This window comes from Thermobia domestica, chromosome 9 (assembly GCF_964235325.1).
Source record: "Thermobia domestica chromosome 9, izTheDome1.hap1.1, whole genome shotgun sequence".
NCBI classification, from domain to species: Eukaryota; Metazoa; Arthropoda; class Insecta; order Zygentoma; family Lepismatidae; genus Thermobia; species Thermobia domestica.
The window spans coordinates 237,120,473-237,141,097 of record NC_137462.1 but is presented as its reverse complement, the minus strand read 5'-3'; the positions used below and the strand labels follow the sequence as shown (position 1 = coordinate 237,141,097).

Below are 20,625 nucleotides of genomic sequence, written 5' to 3'. Positions count from 1 at the left end.
GAACTGTTTCCGATTTCAATGTTGGTCTTCCTATAACAAAAACGGCAATAGTTAGTTAGAAAGTTTTTTTTTTTTTTTTTTTTTTGGTAATCGATTTAGCGTCTCAACACATTTCACATCATCCGCAATAGTGTACCAAAACCGGAAATGGTTGAAACGTGCTAGTACTTCCGGTTTCAGTACTTATCTTCATAGAGTAAAAACAGCAAGATATATATATATATATATATATATATATATATATATATATATATATATATATATATATATATATATATAGAAAAGCTGTTTCTCTTAATACAGATTCAACGTCCCAATAATGAGTTTTGTTTTCACTTTTATCTATATATTCAAATTAAAAGTGGTGAACTACGATTTTTGGTTTCAACACTGACAGCATAACAAGTAATACTTAAATGCGTAGCGACAAGGAGATTTTCTTGTATGAGTTCACTTCCGCAAGAATATGTTTCGCCTCTGATTTTAGTTCTTTATTGAAACCAAAACCGATATACATCTTTAGCACTTCTGATTCCAATATTAATGTCCATAGTCTAAAAGCAGTAGAAGATAGTGAGTAATGACTTTTTGATATTGATCCAGAGTTCCAGGAACAGGTTTTATCTTTGATCCTGTTTCTACATTCAGTAGCTATAGATGTATTAGTTCAATTTGAATATTGATCTCATAGTTTGGAAGTCTATAATAATTTCACACTGTACAACGAAATTCCTTGTTAAGTACAAAATGAAGTTTACAATAGACTGAAAAGTAATGCAAGTTTTGTTGCACTAGTTTTCTCATTCTACAGATTCAATTAAGGATGATATGATGATATTGTGAAGGATGAAGGAGTTGGGTCCCCTTTATTCCAAGGTTCCACAGCTTCAAAAATACCCAGTCGACAGCTAGCGTCAAGACAATGTAAAATATGAAAACTGTAAAGTCATTTCCTAATAGCTCTTGTAATTAATGGTAATAAACTCAGCCAAACTCTTTACTACCAGTTCCTAAGACATGTGTATGTGTCATTGCTTCATCATGCACAATACCAAACTTCCTTATAGTCAGCAGAACATTAAACTTGCGAGAAGAGCAAAACCTCAAGGCAAGATGAGTCGAGAAGGAATTGACTTCTCGTGAGGTGAAAATGCGTTTGAAAAGAGCGACCATTGGGGAAACAAAAGAACCAAAATCACGCTGCAATGCCTAGGATGACAGCCACCAAGTACTTTGAGCAGAGATCTGGGTGTAAAAAAGAATGAAGTTGTCTAAATCATCCCGGCCGTCTACATCATATTGCTGCTGCTATAGGCTGTAGTTGTAGTCAGATCAAATTATCTTACAATTGAGCGTTTCATTCTAAAGGAACATCAAAACCAATCGATTGTGTATTCGTTGAGCCGTAGCTCAAGACACGTTGCAGAACCAGATCACCCGTCGAGAGACTTTGTACATTACAGGAGACATAATCGATTGTCAAGATAACGTACTTGAATATTCCTCCTTTACTTTTTTTTTAACTTCATCTTCCTAGTTATCTTTCACTACGGTTGTCTCTCTTACATCATTTTCTAATTCTTGATTTTATTTGCAATCCCAGGTGACAGATTCCAGTACTAGTTGCGAGTCCTGAGGGTTAGTCAACTTAATTCCCAAATATCCCCTTTGAAATAACGTAACATTAGATACAACTGCTAAGAACTACATGCTAGCACATGCTGATCGATGTTTTTTTTTTTTTTTTTTTTCAGCCATTTGGAGTCGGTTTTTAAGTGCAAACTAAACGTCTAATTGGACTAGTATTTGTTAAAAGCATCAGCAATGAAAACTAAACTTCGAAACGTCAGCCACGTAAATTAAAGAAAGCGCTGACATAATTTCAGTGTTAACACGTGTCCGATATTATTATGCATGAATTAAATAAACAAAAAACAAACGCATTGTTTCAATACTAAATGATGGACCTATCCACATAAGTTTTCAGAAAGAGAAATTATTCAAGTTGTTCTATAAGTGACCGACGTTATTTTAACAAACACTGATTAAATTATAGTTTGGGATGAGCACGAGACAAGATTTGTGGCTGTCTCGTCTCGAAACTGTCCTGTAGAAGTAATGTCTAGACTCGAAAAATGTATATTTCTCTATTGGAAGAGCGGTGTCTCTACTCGAATTTTGTCAGGAAAATTCTGTCTCGACTCGTCTCGTGCCCATCCCTAATTATATTAAATGTGTGTCAATACTCGAAGGAGGAGAAATAGCTTAGTGGTAAAGCACAAACCTCCAGTGCGAAGGATCCCAGAACTTCGTGATGAATTCTGTTACGTTCTAGACTTTTTGAGAATTTACAATCCTTTTAACATTACATTTACATTTGTTATTCTATTTTTTCAACCTAGAGAGCGTCATTATAGGCTTATGTTTGAAATTTCTCTTCGTTACAATTTTCAAATATTACAAACATTTAAAAATTGAAAAATAATTATCTTATTCAATAAATTAATTTAAAAATAGCTTCCAAGACCAGTCAAATAACTTATTAAAAAGCAGATTTAAAGTTTGAGACACGTTTCCTCCATAAGCATTACTAAATTAGGTATTGAACATTTTTCTAAGAAAAATATCAATTTAGGCTATCAAACAATATTCATTACTGTCTATTTCTTACTCCCTCGTTTTTCAGCAGAAGTTTCATTAATTGAAATAGCTGGTGGCTTTTCCCCCAGACAACCGCGTTTGCTCGAACTACGGCCTCGCATCAAGAGTGAATTTCGTGCATTTGCTCTTAATATTTTCTGCATCTGGCCAGCTGGACGCTTTGCTCCCGGACCTCCGCGTTTGCTCAGCCTACGGCTTCGCACCTCTTAAACCCTCAATTCTCAAGAGCTTCAAGTTTCTTTTCCTATTTCAACTATCTTAAAAAAAAAAAAAAAAAAAAAAAGTATCCCAAGAAAATGCCCATTTAAATAGCATGAGAATTTCTTCACTCTTTCTTCTTCATCCCCGCTACAAACCCTTTAAAAATTAAAAATAGGCCTATTCACTTTTCGCAATTTTTCTCTGATTTAGTCCCGAAATTTTAACTTTCCATGTCAGCTGGAAGTACCCGTTATTTTATGTAAGTGAGTGAGTTCATGTAGTTTTATGTATAATTAGGATTAGGATTATGCATTTATTTACGTATTATTCTTACATTTTAGTGTGTTGTACTGTATCCTTACTCAGATCAGTTCCGGTACTGGAGTCAACGTAAAAATATATCAATTTAGATCATATACTAAAGATGTTCGTATCATATACAGTACTAAAGTGTATTGTATGAAACTTTACAGAACTTCAAACCTTAGTTTGATGTACTTCATATTACTCTATCTTTAGAGTATTATAAACTTGATTATTACAAAGAGAGTATGCCTCTCTCTCTCTCTTTCAGAACTGAAAATAATTGTAAGTGTTTTTTTCCTTTCAGGTACTCTTTGTTTCAATGTTGATCTCTCTAGTCACGAAACGGACGCTTGGTGGAGGAGGATTTGGAAGCTTTGGTGGAGGAGGTGGAGGTGGATATGCAGGATCTGGTGGCTATACAGGAGGCGGTGGAGGAGGAGGAGGAGGGTTTGGTGGACATGGTGGCTCAGGAGGTGGAGGAGGAGGTCAGGTAATTTAGTTAAATTTATTATACCATTGGTTTTAATAATACCAAGAGTTTTAACAACTGAAATTTACAGTGATTGAGAAATCATCTGTTTCTGTTACTATTTTACTTTAAAATATTTCTGGGGATGCGGTTGCTCAGTGGCAGAGCGTTCACCTCCGGGGCCAGGTTCGATACCAGCTCGCGCAGTGTGGACTTTGTGGTGGACAAGCGCCGTGCTCGTGGGTTTTTCGGGGTTCTCCCGTTTCCTTCCACTTTCTTCATTCCACCATTTCACTCATCTCTCATCATCACTGTCTCCTTTAGCCTAACTGGCATAACGGTAGAACGTAAAACTTAAAGGTTTCATTTCATTTCATTTTAAAATATTTCTATATCCTTTTTCCAAATTAGAGCTCCTCCGTGGCTAAGCGGTTAGCGTACGCGCCTTTGGCGTGGGAGACCCGGGTTCGATTCCCGGCGGGAGCTCATGTGGTTCGGATTCCACGTTACTCAGTAGGTCTACGTCTCATATAGCCTCGCTGCTGAACGGGACGTAAAACTCAAAATCAATCAATCAATCAACCTTTTTCCAAATTTTTAAGCATGGCATTTCTTGAATCAGTATTTAAGATCAACTTATGATACTCATTGCCGAATAAAAGCAACTAGTACATACATCATGATTGAGACATAAGTAATTAATAAGAATTTATGATGGTTGATTACATTACAGTAAAATCCAACAACTCAGAAGAAAGTAATTCATTTCCTATTCTTTTTGCAACGGCCAGTTTATTTTTCTTAAATTGTTATAACCACGACAAATTGTTCAGTGTTGTCCTAAACATTTAATGGAAGACTATTAAACTGAGATATAAAACATTCCTGTGTCAAATAATTCATTTCTGCGAAAAGAATATGATTTCCAATACGACATTGGTAAAGTACGTGTGTCTTTATGACATTAAATATTGTAATATTTAAGCTTTACCTTCATCCCTATAACAGTGTCAGTAAAACATATCGTCAATATTATTATATAACATAGTAGCAGTGAGTGACTCATTGTCCCCCAGGTCATATTATTATAAATATTAACGTGAAATTTGGAGATAACACTCTTTTTATCACGAAAGTAAAGGCTAAGGAAGGATTTTTGGAAAGGCATCCTAAGAGGGATAAAGAGGAATTCAAAATTTCTCCCAAGAGTAGAGTATCTCACAAACTTCTAGCATTAGAGAGTATGAACTCTTCATTAAAAATAAGAGGATATGTGTTTCACAATTTTCAAAAATTCAACTCCAAATGAAGACGGGAAAGAGGGACATTTTTGGAATACTCAAATTTCCCTTTGTTTAATCACGTAGTGCTGAGTATGAGGATTTGCTTAAACTAGAGACCTGAAATTTTGGATATAGAATTTTAATTTAAAATAAGGAAACACGTATCTAAAAGTTTTCGAAAATTCCGCACCCAAGGGAGCAAGAGGGAATTTATTTAGAATATTGAGATTTTCCTTTACTTATTCACAAAAGTAATAAGTGGGGATTTATTTAAGTTAGAGATTAGAAATTCGAAACAAAAACTCTTAATTAAAAATAAGGGAAATACGGTACGTATTTCAGCGTTTTCGAAAATTCCGTTCCTGGATTATATGGAAGAATAGAAGTGATTTACTGAAAATTCAGGCCATATTAATATATCGAGAAGCATGAGCTGAGTTATGTTGATTTTGAGTTTAACGTCCCGTTCAGAATTGGATTAAAAAAAAAATTGAGCAATGAATAAGAAAGGGTGAAAAAATATGTAGGGAAGGTAAAGTGGATTCAAATGTTTTGTCGAGCACATAAATACTTGAAGTTAAAGAGATGAAACTCCGCACATATACTGCTTATAAGCGGATAGGTGTCCCAGTGAGTTTTAAAATTCCCGGTTTCAGAAGAGAGAGAGGTGATTTCTATTATGTTTTTTCACCCTCTGCACTGAAAACAATATTGTATGTTTGTGATGGCATAACGGGAAAATGGCTGAAAACTTTGAAATGAATTTTGGAACTTATTTAGTACCTACATCAACCATCACTTTGGTTAAACGATGTTCCCTAAAGGACTTGACTTTGATTTGATTTCAATCTAACGTCCCACGATTATGAGTTTTAGGCTAAGGAAGACGAATAATTTTGGAGAGTGAATGTTAATGGAAGAATCGGTGGAATGATGATGTGGAAGGAAACAGGAGTACCGCGAGAAAACCCACGAACACGATGTTGTTCCCCACAAACCTACTATACCGGGGATCGAACCATGGACTTCACGCACTATAGGTAAGCGCTCTTCCACTCAGCGATAGTAACCCCGTTGTATACTAAAGGAGTATGGGATTCTAAATTAATGTAAAAAATATAGTAACTAATGACTCTTTCAAGGTAGGAAGATGAAAGTCTGTATAAAACTACTCATTACTAATAAGTGGAAACATGATCCATCATTTTCCAAAATTCTAATTATAAAGGAGGAGGGGCTTATATTTCTATATTTTGTTTTCGCCATATACTTATGTTTGTGATCGCACCACGGAAAATGGGTTACCCATTCGAAATAAATCTTGGAACGTAGTTTCTGCCTCAATATTTTTATCATGGCATATTAATTAACGGGCGTTTCCTAAGGGGATAGGGGAGTTCAAAATTTATGCCAAAACTTTCATAGTTAAATTTTCATCGAAATACGTATCCCAAGGGGGAAGGAGGCATTTTCTATCAATCGTGAAAGACCGAGTATTTCAGCTAGTAATGAAACTCTTTCTAGTCAAGATCGAATCAAATTTATTTAATTGATAGATAAGAAAAGGACAATTTAAATGATACTGATCCTATATCATAATATACTGTATAATAAGATTAGGACTATAGGCAACGACATATGACCGAATTAAATTGTATGATGGATTGTCTAGCTCAGTCTTACGTGTTGGCCTACGCATATGCCTATGTGCCTAAAGACGTGCAAAGTTAAAAAAAAAAGTAGAACCCGTTAACTCCTATTTTTTAATGTAATACACTAGACTCTCGCTAATCCGGCCCTCAGTAGTCTGGCCTCTCAGTAATCCGGCGCACATCCAAACAAAAACATGTGCACAATGAATTATGGTGCGCATGCGCAACAATGCTTTGTTAAACAATGCTCTATATACTGTACGTATTCGAAATTGTAGCATTGTTTACAGTTCGGTTGCGTGATAAAGCATGCCACCTTCGCGTATCACCATTGCTACAGTTAAAAATTAGGGACATGTTTCATAGTGAGTGATACTACTCAAGGACTAAGTTTTCTTTTAAAAAAATTAATGTATATTTGGATTTAATAAAGTATATCCTCAATGTTTTAAAATAATATCCTTCGATTTAATAAAGTACAGTACACTATATACCCTATGTTTTCAAAATAGAAAAAAACAAGATAAATAAATAAATCAAATAAATGTCAGACACTCAATAATCCGGTACTTCCACTAATCCGGCACCAATATGTACCAGGAATGGCCGGATTAGCGAGAATCTGGTGAAATAATGAAAATCGGGACATTTTAAAGCTCTACAGAGTAACACTGGGACGCGGAACATTTTCTTCCTAATCGCAATTGTCTCGATAGTATCAGGACAGGCGATAACCCACAGAGAGATAAGTTGAAAGGTGATACAATATCTTGTTTGATAATTAATCAATTATATAATTAGAGTAATGTACTTGAAATATTTCCTCTATTTTTGTACATCATATCGTGATATTTTCAAAAAAGAAAACAAGAAGTGAAACAACTTCTTGTATAAAATAATAATTTCAATTATAAAATGTTCTATCAAGGACTATAGTGAATGACATATAATTATTTATTAATATTAACGTACAGGATTCGTGTTCTTGCATGTTATCAACTTGCTACAATTTCTATGTCCTTTGCAGCAATTTTCCTAAATTTAAGACACGTTTCCTGCACATTTGCATCAACTAATTAATCTACAAATTTGTTTCTGAATCAGTCCAGTTACCACACACGGTAAACATTAGCAAATGTTAACAGAGGAAGTGGATTTTAATTGCCGATTCAACACACGAAATCATGTTTTTGTTGACCCTAAAACTGCTGTATCACTCGATTGCATCTCCGGTTTCTTCTTCGTGACCCAAATACAATCTACAATTATATGCATATAATTTTTGAGACATGATTTTAGGAAGAGAAATCAAAATTAACTCAGCATGTTTTGATACAAACGACACAAGTAACACGCAATCTCTAAAGACGACAAAGGAAAAATTTGTAAACAACAAATATGGGGAAGTATTTCTCTGACGTTCAAGTACCTACAAGTAAAGAATGAAATTGCATTAGTACTTGATTTTATTTAGGGCCTATAATTGTATGGCTAGTATTACTTCCCGTTTTAACTTTGTGAATTTATATGTTAATAGCATCATGGAGTAAATTGAAAGCGCGTTCGTTACATAAACGAATATGTTTTCGTTATGAACTACACAGTAAACTAATAAGTATTATATTAGGTCAGAATAATGAACGTGTACATTTAACGTTACTTATTGTGGTTCCGAACTCGAAAATTAAATGTTGTGCAAAATAGAAATTACGACATTTAAAATTTGACTTCGCCATCAAGAAAAATAATCCATTAAGGTGCAGCACAAATAGTGTCTGATACTTAATTATACTCAGAATATCACTTGTGCCAACATCAGTAAGAGTTCATTCCTCAACTCTCAATATTTCTTGTCTATTACCAATTTGAGTGCAGTGTCCGCAGATATGGAGAAAACGTAAATCTCAGTAACTTACAGCCACTCAAATCCCAAAAATTAGTCTTTCAACAATCACAATAATAATAGTATGCACTTCTATTAACTATCTCAAATAAGTTGATAACAACACCTTTTGGAAGCAACCCAAATATTATATTTAACTATTATTCCGTTCATGGCTAGTCTGATCATGTTAGGGATCCTTGATTTCATTCGTGATAAAGGTCTAGAAGAAGAATTAATAAAAATGTTAGTCTTACTAATGATCAAGATAATGTATTAGTGTTATTAAGGGTAACTGTTATGGGCAGAAGAAGGGCAATTTTAACATCAAAAATGAGGAAGATGACTGTAATGAGAAATGCTCTTAGGGAGAAGGAAATTCGGGTGGATGACTTAGGATTAAAACCATGGATGAAAAATGAACTTTTTTTCTCGATCATTGATAGTAGAAATGAAATGTCTATGACGACAAAACAAATAATAATAGTTAATAGAGCGGTTGCTAGAATCGTATTAATTGCCTGTTTCATTTGAATGATCTTTCTAATTGGAATTCAAATATACTTTATATATTAAATAAGCTAACCTCCTCATCAATAAATAGAAATGTAAAGGAATAGTTGTACTACGTCTACAAAGTGTCAGCATCAGGCGGCAGCTTCGAACCCGAAATGGTGCGTCGGAGAGAAATGTGATAGAAGATGACGTAATAGACAAGTAACTAAAAATGTGGAGTCAATGATGACGTGAAGTTCATGAAAGCCTGTTGCCATATAAAAAATGAAAGAAAGCTCAGAAAAATGAAATAAAGAAGAATACTTCGGAAATAATAAATAGAATTTTGCCTCATCGAAGGCCTAATGTTATTTGAATGGTGGGAAGTCCTTGATAAGTACCCTGTCGGGTTGCATCTCATCATCATTGAATTATGGTTAGTAATATAATTAGTATACGAAGAAAACAGGGACGGATCATATTGATGAAATCATTTAGTGAGGCTTGTGGCTGTAATTAAAGCATCTTATGTTCCAGTAAGAGGCCAAGGACTTTGGTCAACTAGGTGGTAAGGGTGATTTTGTGGTGCTGACATAAGTGACTTCTCTTGAATATAGGGTAACTAGAACTGCAAATATGTGGAATTGAATTACTGCAACAGCAGATTCTAGCATCAATAGCGTAATTTGGCAGATTATTAGTAATGAAAGTATAGATAATGATAGGGAAGGTCCTGTATTACCTAATAATGTTAAAAGAAGATGAAATGCAATTATGTTGGTTATTTGTCGGACAGCTAAGATTCCCGGTTGGATGATATTACCTAATTATTTTCTGTATGTCAACCGTTTGCACCAAATCCGTAACATCGTTTCTTGGAGGGGGAGTCGCTCTTGTATTACACAAATATGTAGGTAGATAGTTTGTTTTATCCACATTTCTGTTTTATATTTTTGCTGCAGTTATGACTAAGTATACCATATAAAATTTCTTAAAGATATACGAATTGGAGATTTTAGAATATGGCTGTATATTTAAAAAGACTTTAATGTATTTTTATATTTACACTGAACAGTAACAGAAAAGAAATTTAATGAATTAAGCGTAATAATTGACAGGGAACTTTCAGATCATTTATTGCATAATGAAATGTAACTCATTTTTAAATATAGCAACATTATTAAATACTGTTAAGTTTTCACAACAGTTGGATCTATGCGTCGCATAGAATTGAAATCGTGAAAAATTATATAAGTAGAAATTGATCCTAACAATCTACAGCAATACTAGATCCCATCTTTATAACATATTTTGTTAATAATTCCACATCGAACGTATGAGTATCTTTTTAAGAACAGTTTTACATTACTTACAGAGAAAGCTGTACTTTACCACAAATGCAATTATATTCTATCTAGTCCCGTAGACTATTATATTTTATCTAGTAATTATATTCTATTGTTCCAAAACTATTAACAAAAGAACATTCAATCGTTCCTCCTCCTCCCCATTCCCGGTGGAGAAAGAGCAATGAATGCATTTCGATAGGTTGGATCCCACATAAAATTGGAAGTTCACGTTTCATACAGCCACGGTGCTGAAAATAAGCGCTAAACTTAAAACAAAATATCCGGATATTCATAGAAAATATATTTTATTATTTCTGCTAGCAGCTGCACAATGTTTCAGGGAAATTTACTTATGTTAAATCCATTTCCCGTGTTAAACGTATTGTATTCCTGGAATTAATGGAACTTAATGTGAAAAAAAGATTTATCTGAGACCGAGAAGTTATTTCTTTAAATCTAGTGACTTTTGCTTTAATAAGAAACAACTTTGGTATGTCGCTAAGTTGAAAATGCACTTAACGTGTCAAGATAAACTTGCCTCGTATTATAAATACACAAGCAAAATCTGCAATGTCATTCTGCGTATAATTTATAAATAATTCTTTGAATACCTACTTTAAAGATATTTTGGAATATTTTATCTGACATTCAGAATTGAAAAGAATAGTTTTTTAATGTGTGACAAATGTAACAGAGAACAAACTCATGTTTAGCTATTTACACAACTTGCTAGCAATTTATTCTTATCGTACAACCCATTAAATAGAAGAGTAAATTATCACGGCATTAAAAGTACAGAGATGCAATAAAAAATCACTTAAGGACTACAAGATTCTTGTTGAACAATAGCACTTTTATAAATTTTCTCAAGGTTGCAAATATATTATGAGAACAATACAATATGTATGAGGAAAATAGATTTGAATTAATCTAACAGGAAAGCGTTGAAGGACAATTTTAAAATATTGAATACAAGTTTTATCGGGTATTCTGGGAGGGTGTAAGTAAACTTAAAAAGTTAGTTAACGATAATAACATACTAACAGTTGCAAACTTCAGTTTGGTACTTAAAAATGAAACAAACTGACAATCAGATTTAAAGAACACTAAAAACATAAGTTTCAAAGTTTCAGAGGTTCAGGGTTTTTTATGGTATATGTATGATTGGAAGCTCAATTAATTCCCATATCCTCTATAATACAGAAATATTGTTAGTCAAGTTTGGACATCATTAAACACTGTTTTATATTCTAGTTTTGTACACTATTGTGCTAAAAGTTCTACCGATTTACTCAGTTATGGTATGAAATTATACCTATTGTTTTTAAATATTAGTACTAGCTTCTTCTACTGTTGGTGCAATTTTCTAGATTAAATAATTGAATTTGCATAATGAAGTATTTACAAGTTTAAATCCGGAGAGGGAGGACTTACTTGTGAATATAAATTGTAGTGCAATTTAGTGATATTTAGCGGCAATAGCAGCTCCGTATTCCTCACCAAAACTAATATGATATTTGTATATAAACATAATATTTTGTAATAATTGGGTATCAAATTGAGATAGCACTAGTGAAGTAGGGGTACTATATGCATTCAGTAATTTTGATGTCAAAGTCTAGTAATAAAACAAATCGATTTACCTGAAGTTTGCCACATTAGATACAAATTAAGTTGAACTATTGGTACCTAAAATATAACCTCGATTGATTTTGAAAGCAACTATTATTATTTTATGTGCTTCAACACATTGTACAGTAACCAGAAAGAGAGCTTTTCCATTCACCATTAATATAAGTTTTAATTGACTAAATGAGCAAAACTTTCTTTGGTAACATGAAGATGAATAATTCTTATATGTATGCGGGCTCTCTCGTGGGCAAGCGGTTGGCGTACGAGCTTTCGCTGTAGGAGACTAAGGTTCGATTCCCAGAGGGAACTCATATGGTTCGAATTCCACGTTAAGATGTAGGTCAACATCTCATATAACCTCCCGCTGAAAGGAACGCTAAAATCAAAATCAAAACAGATCAGTTCTTATATGTGAAAAACAATAGAATGTCGTTGAACAATTTCACATGTCTCGACAAAATAATAAATAAATAAATAAAAATGAAGAAGCTGGTATGCTGTATTTATGACAATCCTACAATGAATTCAGGGTTTCTTTTGTAAATCCGATTCGTAGTAACATTTTGCCATTTCTAATAGTGAATCGTTAATTAGTACCCCTAACTAAAAAATAAGAAATAATAATTACAAATACTTTAACATAATTGACATTCTTTTAATCATTCCACATTTTAATTTTTATATGTTTATTCACGCAAATAGTTATCATTTACATCATAATTGTCCTATTGTGAGTAAAATATGTATCAAACTAATATTCAAGGAGATGACTGTTGTTTTACGTAATTACAATGAATTTATAGAACAAACATTACATCTAACTATAGAAAAAACTTAGTATTAAAAAAGCAAAAATTGTCTTTCAGCCACGGCCTTACAGTTTCCAATACGCTGTGAGAGATGCTTATTCTGGCAATGATTACAAGCAAAAAGAGAGCAGCGACGGAAACACTGTGAAAGGAGAATACCGTGTCCTACTTCCTGATGGAAGAACACAAATCGTGAGCTACACGGCTGACTATAGTGGCTACAACGCCAATGTCCACTATGAAGGAGAAGCAAGATTCCCAGCTGGCGGTGGAGGAGGAGGTGGTGGACATGGAGGTTTTGGAGGTTCAGGAGGTGGTTTTGGAGGTGGACATGGAGGATTTGGAGGTTCAGGCGGCGGAGGACATGGAGGTTCTGGTGGTGGAGGTTTGTCTACTTCTTATGGCCCACCAGGATATGGAAAAAAATAGTTATATAGAGAAAAATGATAATTTTTCGACACTTCGTTAGCTTCAAGGGAGTGGTGAAATGTTGTCTATAGATATAACGGGTATGACTAATTTATCTGTGATTATATGTTCCCACAAAATACTATGTAATATTTAATATTTATAAGTTATATTTATTTTAAAATATAAACTATATGTAATGCATTTATAGCATAAGTTTTAATACTAATAAAATAAGATCAAATAAATATATCTGAAAATAGGTTTAAATGTTTAAATTAATACCCGTTGTCTTAGTTTATTTTTTATTCTTTTAATAAAGAATGTTCCATAATTTTGCATACAAACAAACATTCCCTAATATCTAATCTCGGTAAAAATCTATAATCCATTGCAGATTTGGCGTTATCTCCCCACAAAAATCTCTTAGAGATGCGATAATGCGTAGGGTAACAAGTGAGATATTCCGTATTGTTCTCTGCACCTTATAAAAAAATAAAGAAAGAAACCTTGTAAATGCACTGAATCAGATCGTTCATAAAGATTAGGCCATGCTCTATATAACTTCTGTGCTGCATCAGGATATACAGGAAACTTAATCTAAATAACTAACTCTATGGTTTATGGGACCCGAAGGTTCAATTTTGCGTTCACAAAAGCTCTCCACTGACTTCTATCCTTAGCTAACTGGATCCAGTTTCTACTTTTTATTCCTATTTTTGCGAAACCATCTTAATATTATCCTCACATCTGCGTCTAAGTCTCCCTAATGGTCATTTTCCAATTGAATTTTCAGTTAAAACTTTGAAACGGATTCTATATTTTTTCCATTCTGGCTGCACGATCTGCCTCCCTGAGCCTCCTAGATTTGATGAGACTAACAATGTTTGGTAAATCGTATAAATTATACAGTTCCTCGTTATGAAGATTCTGCCATTCCCCATTCCCGTTCCACTTCGGTCCGAATATTCGTCTCAGCACATTTTGTTCTCAAATACTTTCAGTCTACCTCAGAGTAAGCGACCATTTTCGCAGCCAAGCAGCACAATAATCATGACTATCGTTTTATATATTTTAAGTTTCAAATTACTCGACAGAATTCGAGATAACATAAGATTTTGAACTGCATAATAATACGAATTTCTTGTTTTTAGTCGATATTTAATCAATCAATATTACAAATTCATTGAATAACATCTCTTTTTAATGAACCATCTGGATTCTATCACCATCACAATTCTGTTTGTACGAGTAGTTTAATGGTATAACTACATCACATTCTATAAATAATTATCAGTACATTATACTATAAAAATTACGTATATACAGCAGCAAAATGGCAGCAGAATTATGTTTTGCTGTTTACAGAATCATATTTATGTCTCGTTTATCCACTCGGTTTTCTGCTTTAAACTCAAAAACGACGATAAGAAATACATCGTATGATATATTACTACAACGCTGATTTCCGGAAGATTGACGCAAGCAATACGTTAGAACTCTTTCAATTCTGGTAAGTAATATGCGAAAAGTCAAGCAATTATATGAAACCAGGATGAGATACTTGAAAATTAGTTAAAATAATTTTGGTTATTACAAATGAGTTGAATTAATGTAATTACATGTAGTAGAAGTGATTCATTTGTACCATTAAAACTTTTTGTATCTCAGAAATATTTCTGTGGATATTTCCTTGGTCCAAGCTATGTCATCCAAGTAAAAACCAAAAAGAGCAGAAATTAATGTCTATCATTTTAATCTATCGCCACTCACACACAGTGCAGGTAGCAATCCCATTCATGTGCAGAACACAACTAACGTTCGTAAATAAATTGATTGACACAGGAACTTTGATGAATACCAGAACCGAATAAAAGCAAGTATGCCAAGAATTTCGAACACTTATAAAAAGACAGATACCTTTGACATCTAGGTAGTAGCTACCGGTTAAGACGGAAGATCCTCTTTGAAGTACTTACCATCTCAGGTAAATGGCGGATGCAATTTTGTTCTAGAAAAAAGGATGGAAGTAGTATTTAATTTTAGGAAACACTTAGAGTTACTTTTTTTCTAAACATTTTCCTCTAGCATGTTTCCTCTAACATTCTTTGTATCTAGTAGTGTATAGATTAAAAAAAAATGGAAGATGAGTTCGGATATCGGATTTTTGAATACACTATATATATATATATATATATATATATATATATATATATATATATATATATATATAATATATATATATATATATATATATATATATACAGCGTGAGGCAGCTAAAAGTACCAGCTGAAATAACGAAGGGATTAGAAACACTAGCGATGTAAGATTTGCGAGAAACAATTATAGCAGTAGAGGCTCGTAAAATGGAGATATAGGGTGGTTCCAAAAAGAGCGACAAATGGGGTATCTGGAGCAAAGTTATATTCTATTAAATGGAACAATATACATTAACATGCATAATATAAAAGAGCACACGCAGAGAAACACAACGCCCCGTTGGTCCCATTTGTGTACTCCACATAGGAACGAAGAGATGACCATGTAAATAGGTGTATACAAAATAACAAGTGGCCCACTTGACCGTCAGTACCACGGCATGTATATATGAGCTGTCAGAGCAAATTAGACAATATGAAGAAAGGGCGTGATAACAAGGAAGAAAAAATAGACACATCGTCAGCACCATTTAGGTGACAATATTACAGCATAATGACAATGGCCAAAACAGTATGTGGCAGAACCACTGTGTAATAAGCGAAAACCTGTCAAAGTGTATGTTCAAAATGGTGGCCGTCAGCTGCAATACAGGCATCGATGCGCCCACGCAAAGATCGTTGCACAGAACGTAGCGGTACTGACGGTCAAGTGGGCCACTTGTTATTTTGTTTACACCTATTTACATGGCTATCTCTGCGTTTCTATATGCAGTACACACATGGGACCAATGGCGTTGTGTTTCCCTGCGTGTGCTCTTTTATATTATGCATGTTAACGTATATCGTTCTATGTAACAAAATATAACTTTGCTCCAGATGCCCCATTTGTCGCTCTTTTTCGAACCACCCCATACCTCCGTTTTACGAGCCCCTACTGCTATTATTGTTTCTCGCAAACCTTACATCGCTAGTGTTTCTAATTTCTTCACTATTTCAGGTGGTACTTTTAGCTGCCTCACGCTGTATATATAATGATAATCTGGCATCATTAGCACTAAATTCTCTATCAGTAATCTATAATAGAGACAGAGATACAGCAAAATTTCTTTCAGATGTCTTTGTCATGGATTAGGACAGTTCGGAATTTAATGTTCATTGCTTTGTTCAGTATTCATTGCTGAAATAACAGGAGATAATTTTGTCCTCGATCATACACTTCAGCTTTTGCTGCTTCATGTTCTTACCCGCACTGACTCGCAAACTGTTATTATTAGCCTACACCCTACAGAACGTGTTTAGTAGAGTGTTCTACTGCAAGATATTTCAATGCGATGCCATCAGCTTTAGCAACAGGATTGTGTGATCGATGTCGGCTGTATGCCGAACATGGTGGCGATATTTATGTTGTCAGGCCTGAATACCCAGAAAGGATAGGTTCTTCCCTCCATGACAATCATGCGATAGACAAATATGCGATAGACAATCATGATGTTTCGCAGAATTTCAGGAAGGTCATTGGGAGGCGGGATTCAATTTTGTAAATACTACAGTAGTGAAATATCTACGGAAATTGTAGAAGAGCTCCTGTGTTTGAAGAAATTAGTTCTCAAGTTAAGCAAGAAAGGTTCTTGTGACATGCTAAAATGTATAATTTCTAAAAACCATCTTGAAATTGTCGAGCTTTCACGTCGAAAATGGCCTGAAACAAGGAGATGCGTTGTCGCCATTATTATTTAACTTCGTTCTGGAATACGCTATAAGGAAAACCAAAGATGGCAACCAGGGCCTACAGTGAACGGTATTCACCAGGTGTTAAACACCGTTACCTGCATATTTTTGACTATACCTGTGAGCGTCACGAGTACTGAGGAAAGCTTTTGCAATCTGAAAATAATAACAAAACGTCAATCTCAGATCGTCAACGAATGAGAACAGACCGACCTGCTTGCTATATTATCTATAGAATCGGAAGCATCATCCAAGTGAGATCTGAGTCAATTGATCAAGAGTTTTACAACAATAAAGACACGAATATCAGCAAAGTGCTGAACACTTGGTGTGTCGCTTCTCATTACAATTTCTGTACGTACTTTTAGTGTCTAAATACAATAGCTTATCTGTTTATATAGCTTATATAAAAATTTCTTTTATATATTTTTTGTACTTATCTGCAATGATACATTGTTTTCTCGCTTTTTGTCTAATTATGTAAAAGAGCAATGTATTTTGAACCACTGAGAAAGGAATCACACCAATTCTCTGTTTTTAGATAACTTAGTTTCTTCTTTATCCAACAAAAAAATCCTTTTTTTCTGGAAGAGGCATCAAACCTTCCTGAGTGCCCAAGCATAACAAAATATATGTCGCTGACATTTCTCGGCATCATCATACGTATAAAACATTTAACTCAGGATACTGCAATAGGAATGTTCTAAACTCTTCCGGGAATTTCTGGACGCGCTGGATATGGGTCGTGAGTGATCAGAAGTACAACAAATTTGGGACGTACAATTCCTGAGAGATCTCTCAAGACGACAGGGTAACGGTGTTTGCTTCTGCATAAAGGCTAACATCAAGACTAGACGGAAAACACCAGTAAATAGCTGCATGCCCAGATAATAAATAGTGTAAATTTATTTCAGTGAAGAAGAACGAGCAGATAAAGCCCAACTTGGACCGAATTAGACTCAGGGGGCGGATCCAGAAGAGGAAACTTTCTTATTTTATATATATGAATAAAACCCATCCCAAAGTTTGGAGACTTAAAAGTAGCAGTATGACAACCCATCGCCCTACCCCCAGAAGTCAGTCTTGGATCCGCCCCTGATTAGACTACAATATAAACGTAACAGACCAATACGATTAGCACACCAAGAGCAGTACGAAAGCACTCGAAACAAATTCAGAGAAAAGAGAAACGAGTAGTCATGACTACGAATATGTCGTGCCCATCTTAAGCTGCGAGCAAAGTTAAACAAATTCGGACTATGTCAACAAATGAGAAAGGAATCTCACGGAGGTACAAGTGTCAATCAACAAGGCAAATTCGTTGGCAGCAGAAGTGTAAGCACTGATTCTTTGGCAGCAATATCGAAATTATGTCTGGATCAAGCAGTAAATAAGTCGATTTAAAATAAATTCAAAATGTCGAGTAACACCACCAGGCTATCTGAAACGACAATAAATAACAAGATAATCTACATATGGCAGAACAAAGACAAATACCTGGATCTGTGTCAGAATATTGTTTACAGTGACAGCATACAATGTAAACGCTCTAAACACTGTCTTGTGGAAAAAGAATATTGACATTAGTAGCTTGAAGTAACGTTCACTCAGGAATTTTTGAAACGATTTCTTCGTGTAGCCACGTAGATCCCAGAAGAAACAACTGTTTTAAATTTCCGTAACTCCAAGCTGTATCACGCCTTTTTCAAATCAAAAAATATAGTAACAAGGCGCTGACAATAGAAGAAGGCTTCCTGAATTTACATTTCGACGTTAGTAAAACTGTTCCTAGTGAATTAGAAAGAAGAAATGTCACATTTAAACTTCCTCAACAGAGAGTTTGATTCTAAACACCAAAGAAGATATTTGTTCAGAATGGGTTCAAAATCCTTGCAGAATCAGTTCATTAGAACAATGAGTAAGTAGCTCGCGGCTCTTGTACCTTTCCCTTGCTTCAAGATTGAAAGGACAAGAGCATCACACCGTTAAGGTGGAAACATCTTCTCCGAAAAGGCGCAATTGAACAGTTACAATATTACAAGCTATGAAGAGATCGACACATTATACAATATATCTTAAAATATAGATCAATCTGTGGGACAGACTCATTTAAGGTAGAGTTGAATGTGAGTGCCGTGAAAGTAACATTATAACGTTCAGTATTTGTGTTCAAAATTTTAAATGTTTCTTCTTGATTCGAGTGAGAAAGTGATTAATAGTGTGTAGAGTCAGAGAACTAAGAAAGGTGACGGCCTAATGTTTTGTCTATCTCTGTGAGATTGACCAACCAGCACGTTTCAACTTATAGTCTTGAAGATGACATTAGTCAGTTACAAATAAAGTCTATGTGATCACTAGAAAATGAACCCTATCATAGAGATCTGGAAGTACCCTCTATGCAAAGGAAGCAGCGGAGGAAACACTACAAAGGGAGTGGTCAATGCACGAGTACAGATATGTGCACTAGTGCACGGGTAGAGATGGATCTAGTAGAGATATGTGTAAGATTGATGTTAATTAAGATCAGCATCCTTCTCCCATCTAGGAGTTCCTTTTCCTGGTAGTCATGATTACCAAATCAGATGGATCACCATAGACAATGGCATGCATTCAGACCTCTAAAAATCAACACTGGTGGATCTAGTTGATCGTAAATCTGTGTTGGATCGGCTGCCAAAAAAGATTTCAGCACAAGGAATTATAACGAAAAGGTAATGATCGGTCGAGGGAAGAAAATTCGCACTGTATCTGCTTGTAATTGGGAGTTTACCGAGAACAAAACTCGCGGAATTTAGCGATGGTTAAACCACCAGCAGTGCAATAATCAGTGTGCTTATCACACCTGTAAAACATATAACGTGATAAAATAGATAACTTTGTTGGTTGCAAATGAGTTTCCTGTAAAAAGACAAATGCTCCTGAGTTAATTCAATTCTTAAAGATGACTATGGAAGCCGCTAATATTCCACTGTATAAAGTCATGGATGGAAAGATGGAAAGCTTAAGCTAAAACTCTTTCTCGTGAACCACTTAAATCCATTTATTATCCAACAGTTCTTCCTCCACCATCCGATTCAGTTATAATGTCCGATTTCAGTTAAACTGAATAATGTGGTTTGTTTACTCCTGGAGGTTTTGGTTTCCTCAGAGAGGTAGGGTCATTAAGATGACGTCGAAATGTTAACAATGTATGGAGCGCTCAGTGCACAAAGGATTTAAAGTTCACTTTGGGTCATTTTGGAAATTTCACACGCAAAATCTCTACCTGAAAATCCTTTCAGTACTTAAAAGATTAAAGTCCAGATAATGTAAATAACGATTATAACATAAAAATCTGTGTTCACTTTTTCATGTATTTAAGTGTAGCGTACAAACTGTATGTCCCTTTTTCTCACAATTTTGGTACTTGGACTTGAATATCTATACTCTGAATAATTTAAATAGATTATCGATTTCCTTTTCGTTGGTCCCACTTATAATGTATAATTCCTTACTTTTTGAATATCTTAAACCTATACGTCAGCGTACTTCATTAATTTCTTAATTACAAAATGGAATAAATTCTTAATCTTGCTACTACACTTAGACAC

General features: G+C 34.5%; 1 protein-coding gene across 1 annotated transcript in view; it reads left to right on the top strand.

Annotated features, from left to right (window-relative positions):
- The window catches only part of LOC145694236 (uncharacterized), a 42,679-nt gene extending 29,279 nt beyond the window's left edge, over positions 1–13,400 (top strand). Inside the window, exons 2-3 of the mRNA XM_081770341.1 lie at positions 3,473–3,658; positions 12,797–13,400. Coding sequence (XP_081626467.1) covers positions 3,473–3,658; positions 12,797–13,168 — 558 coding nt within the window. The 3' untranslated portion in view covers positions 13,169–13,400. The remainder of the gene's footprint in view (positions 1–3,472; positions 3,659–12,796) is intronic.
- The last annotated feature ends 7,225 nt before the right edge of the window (positions 13,401–20,625 follow it).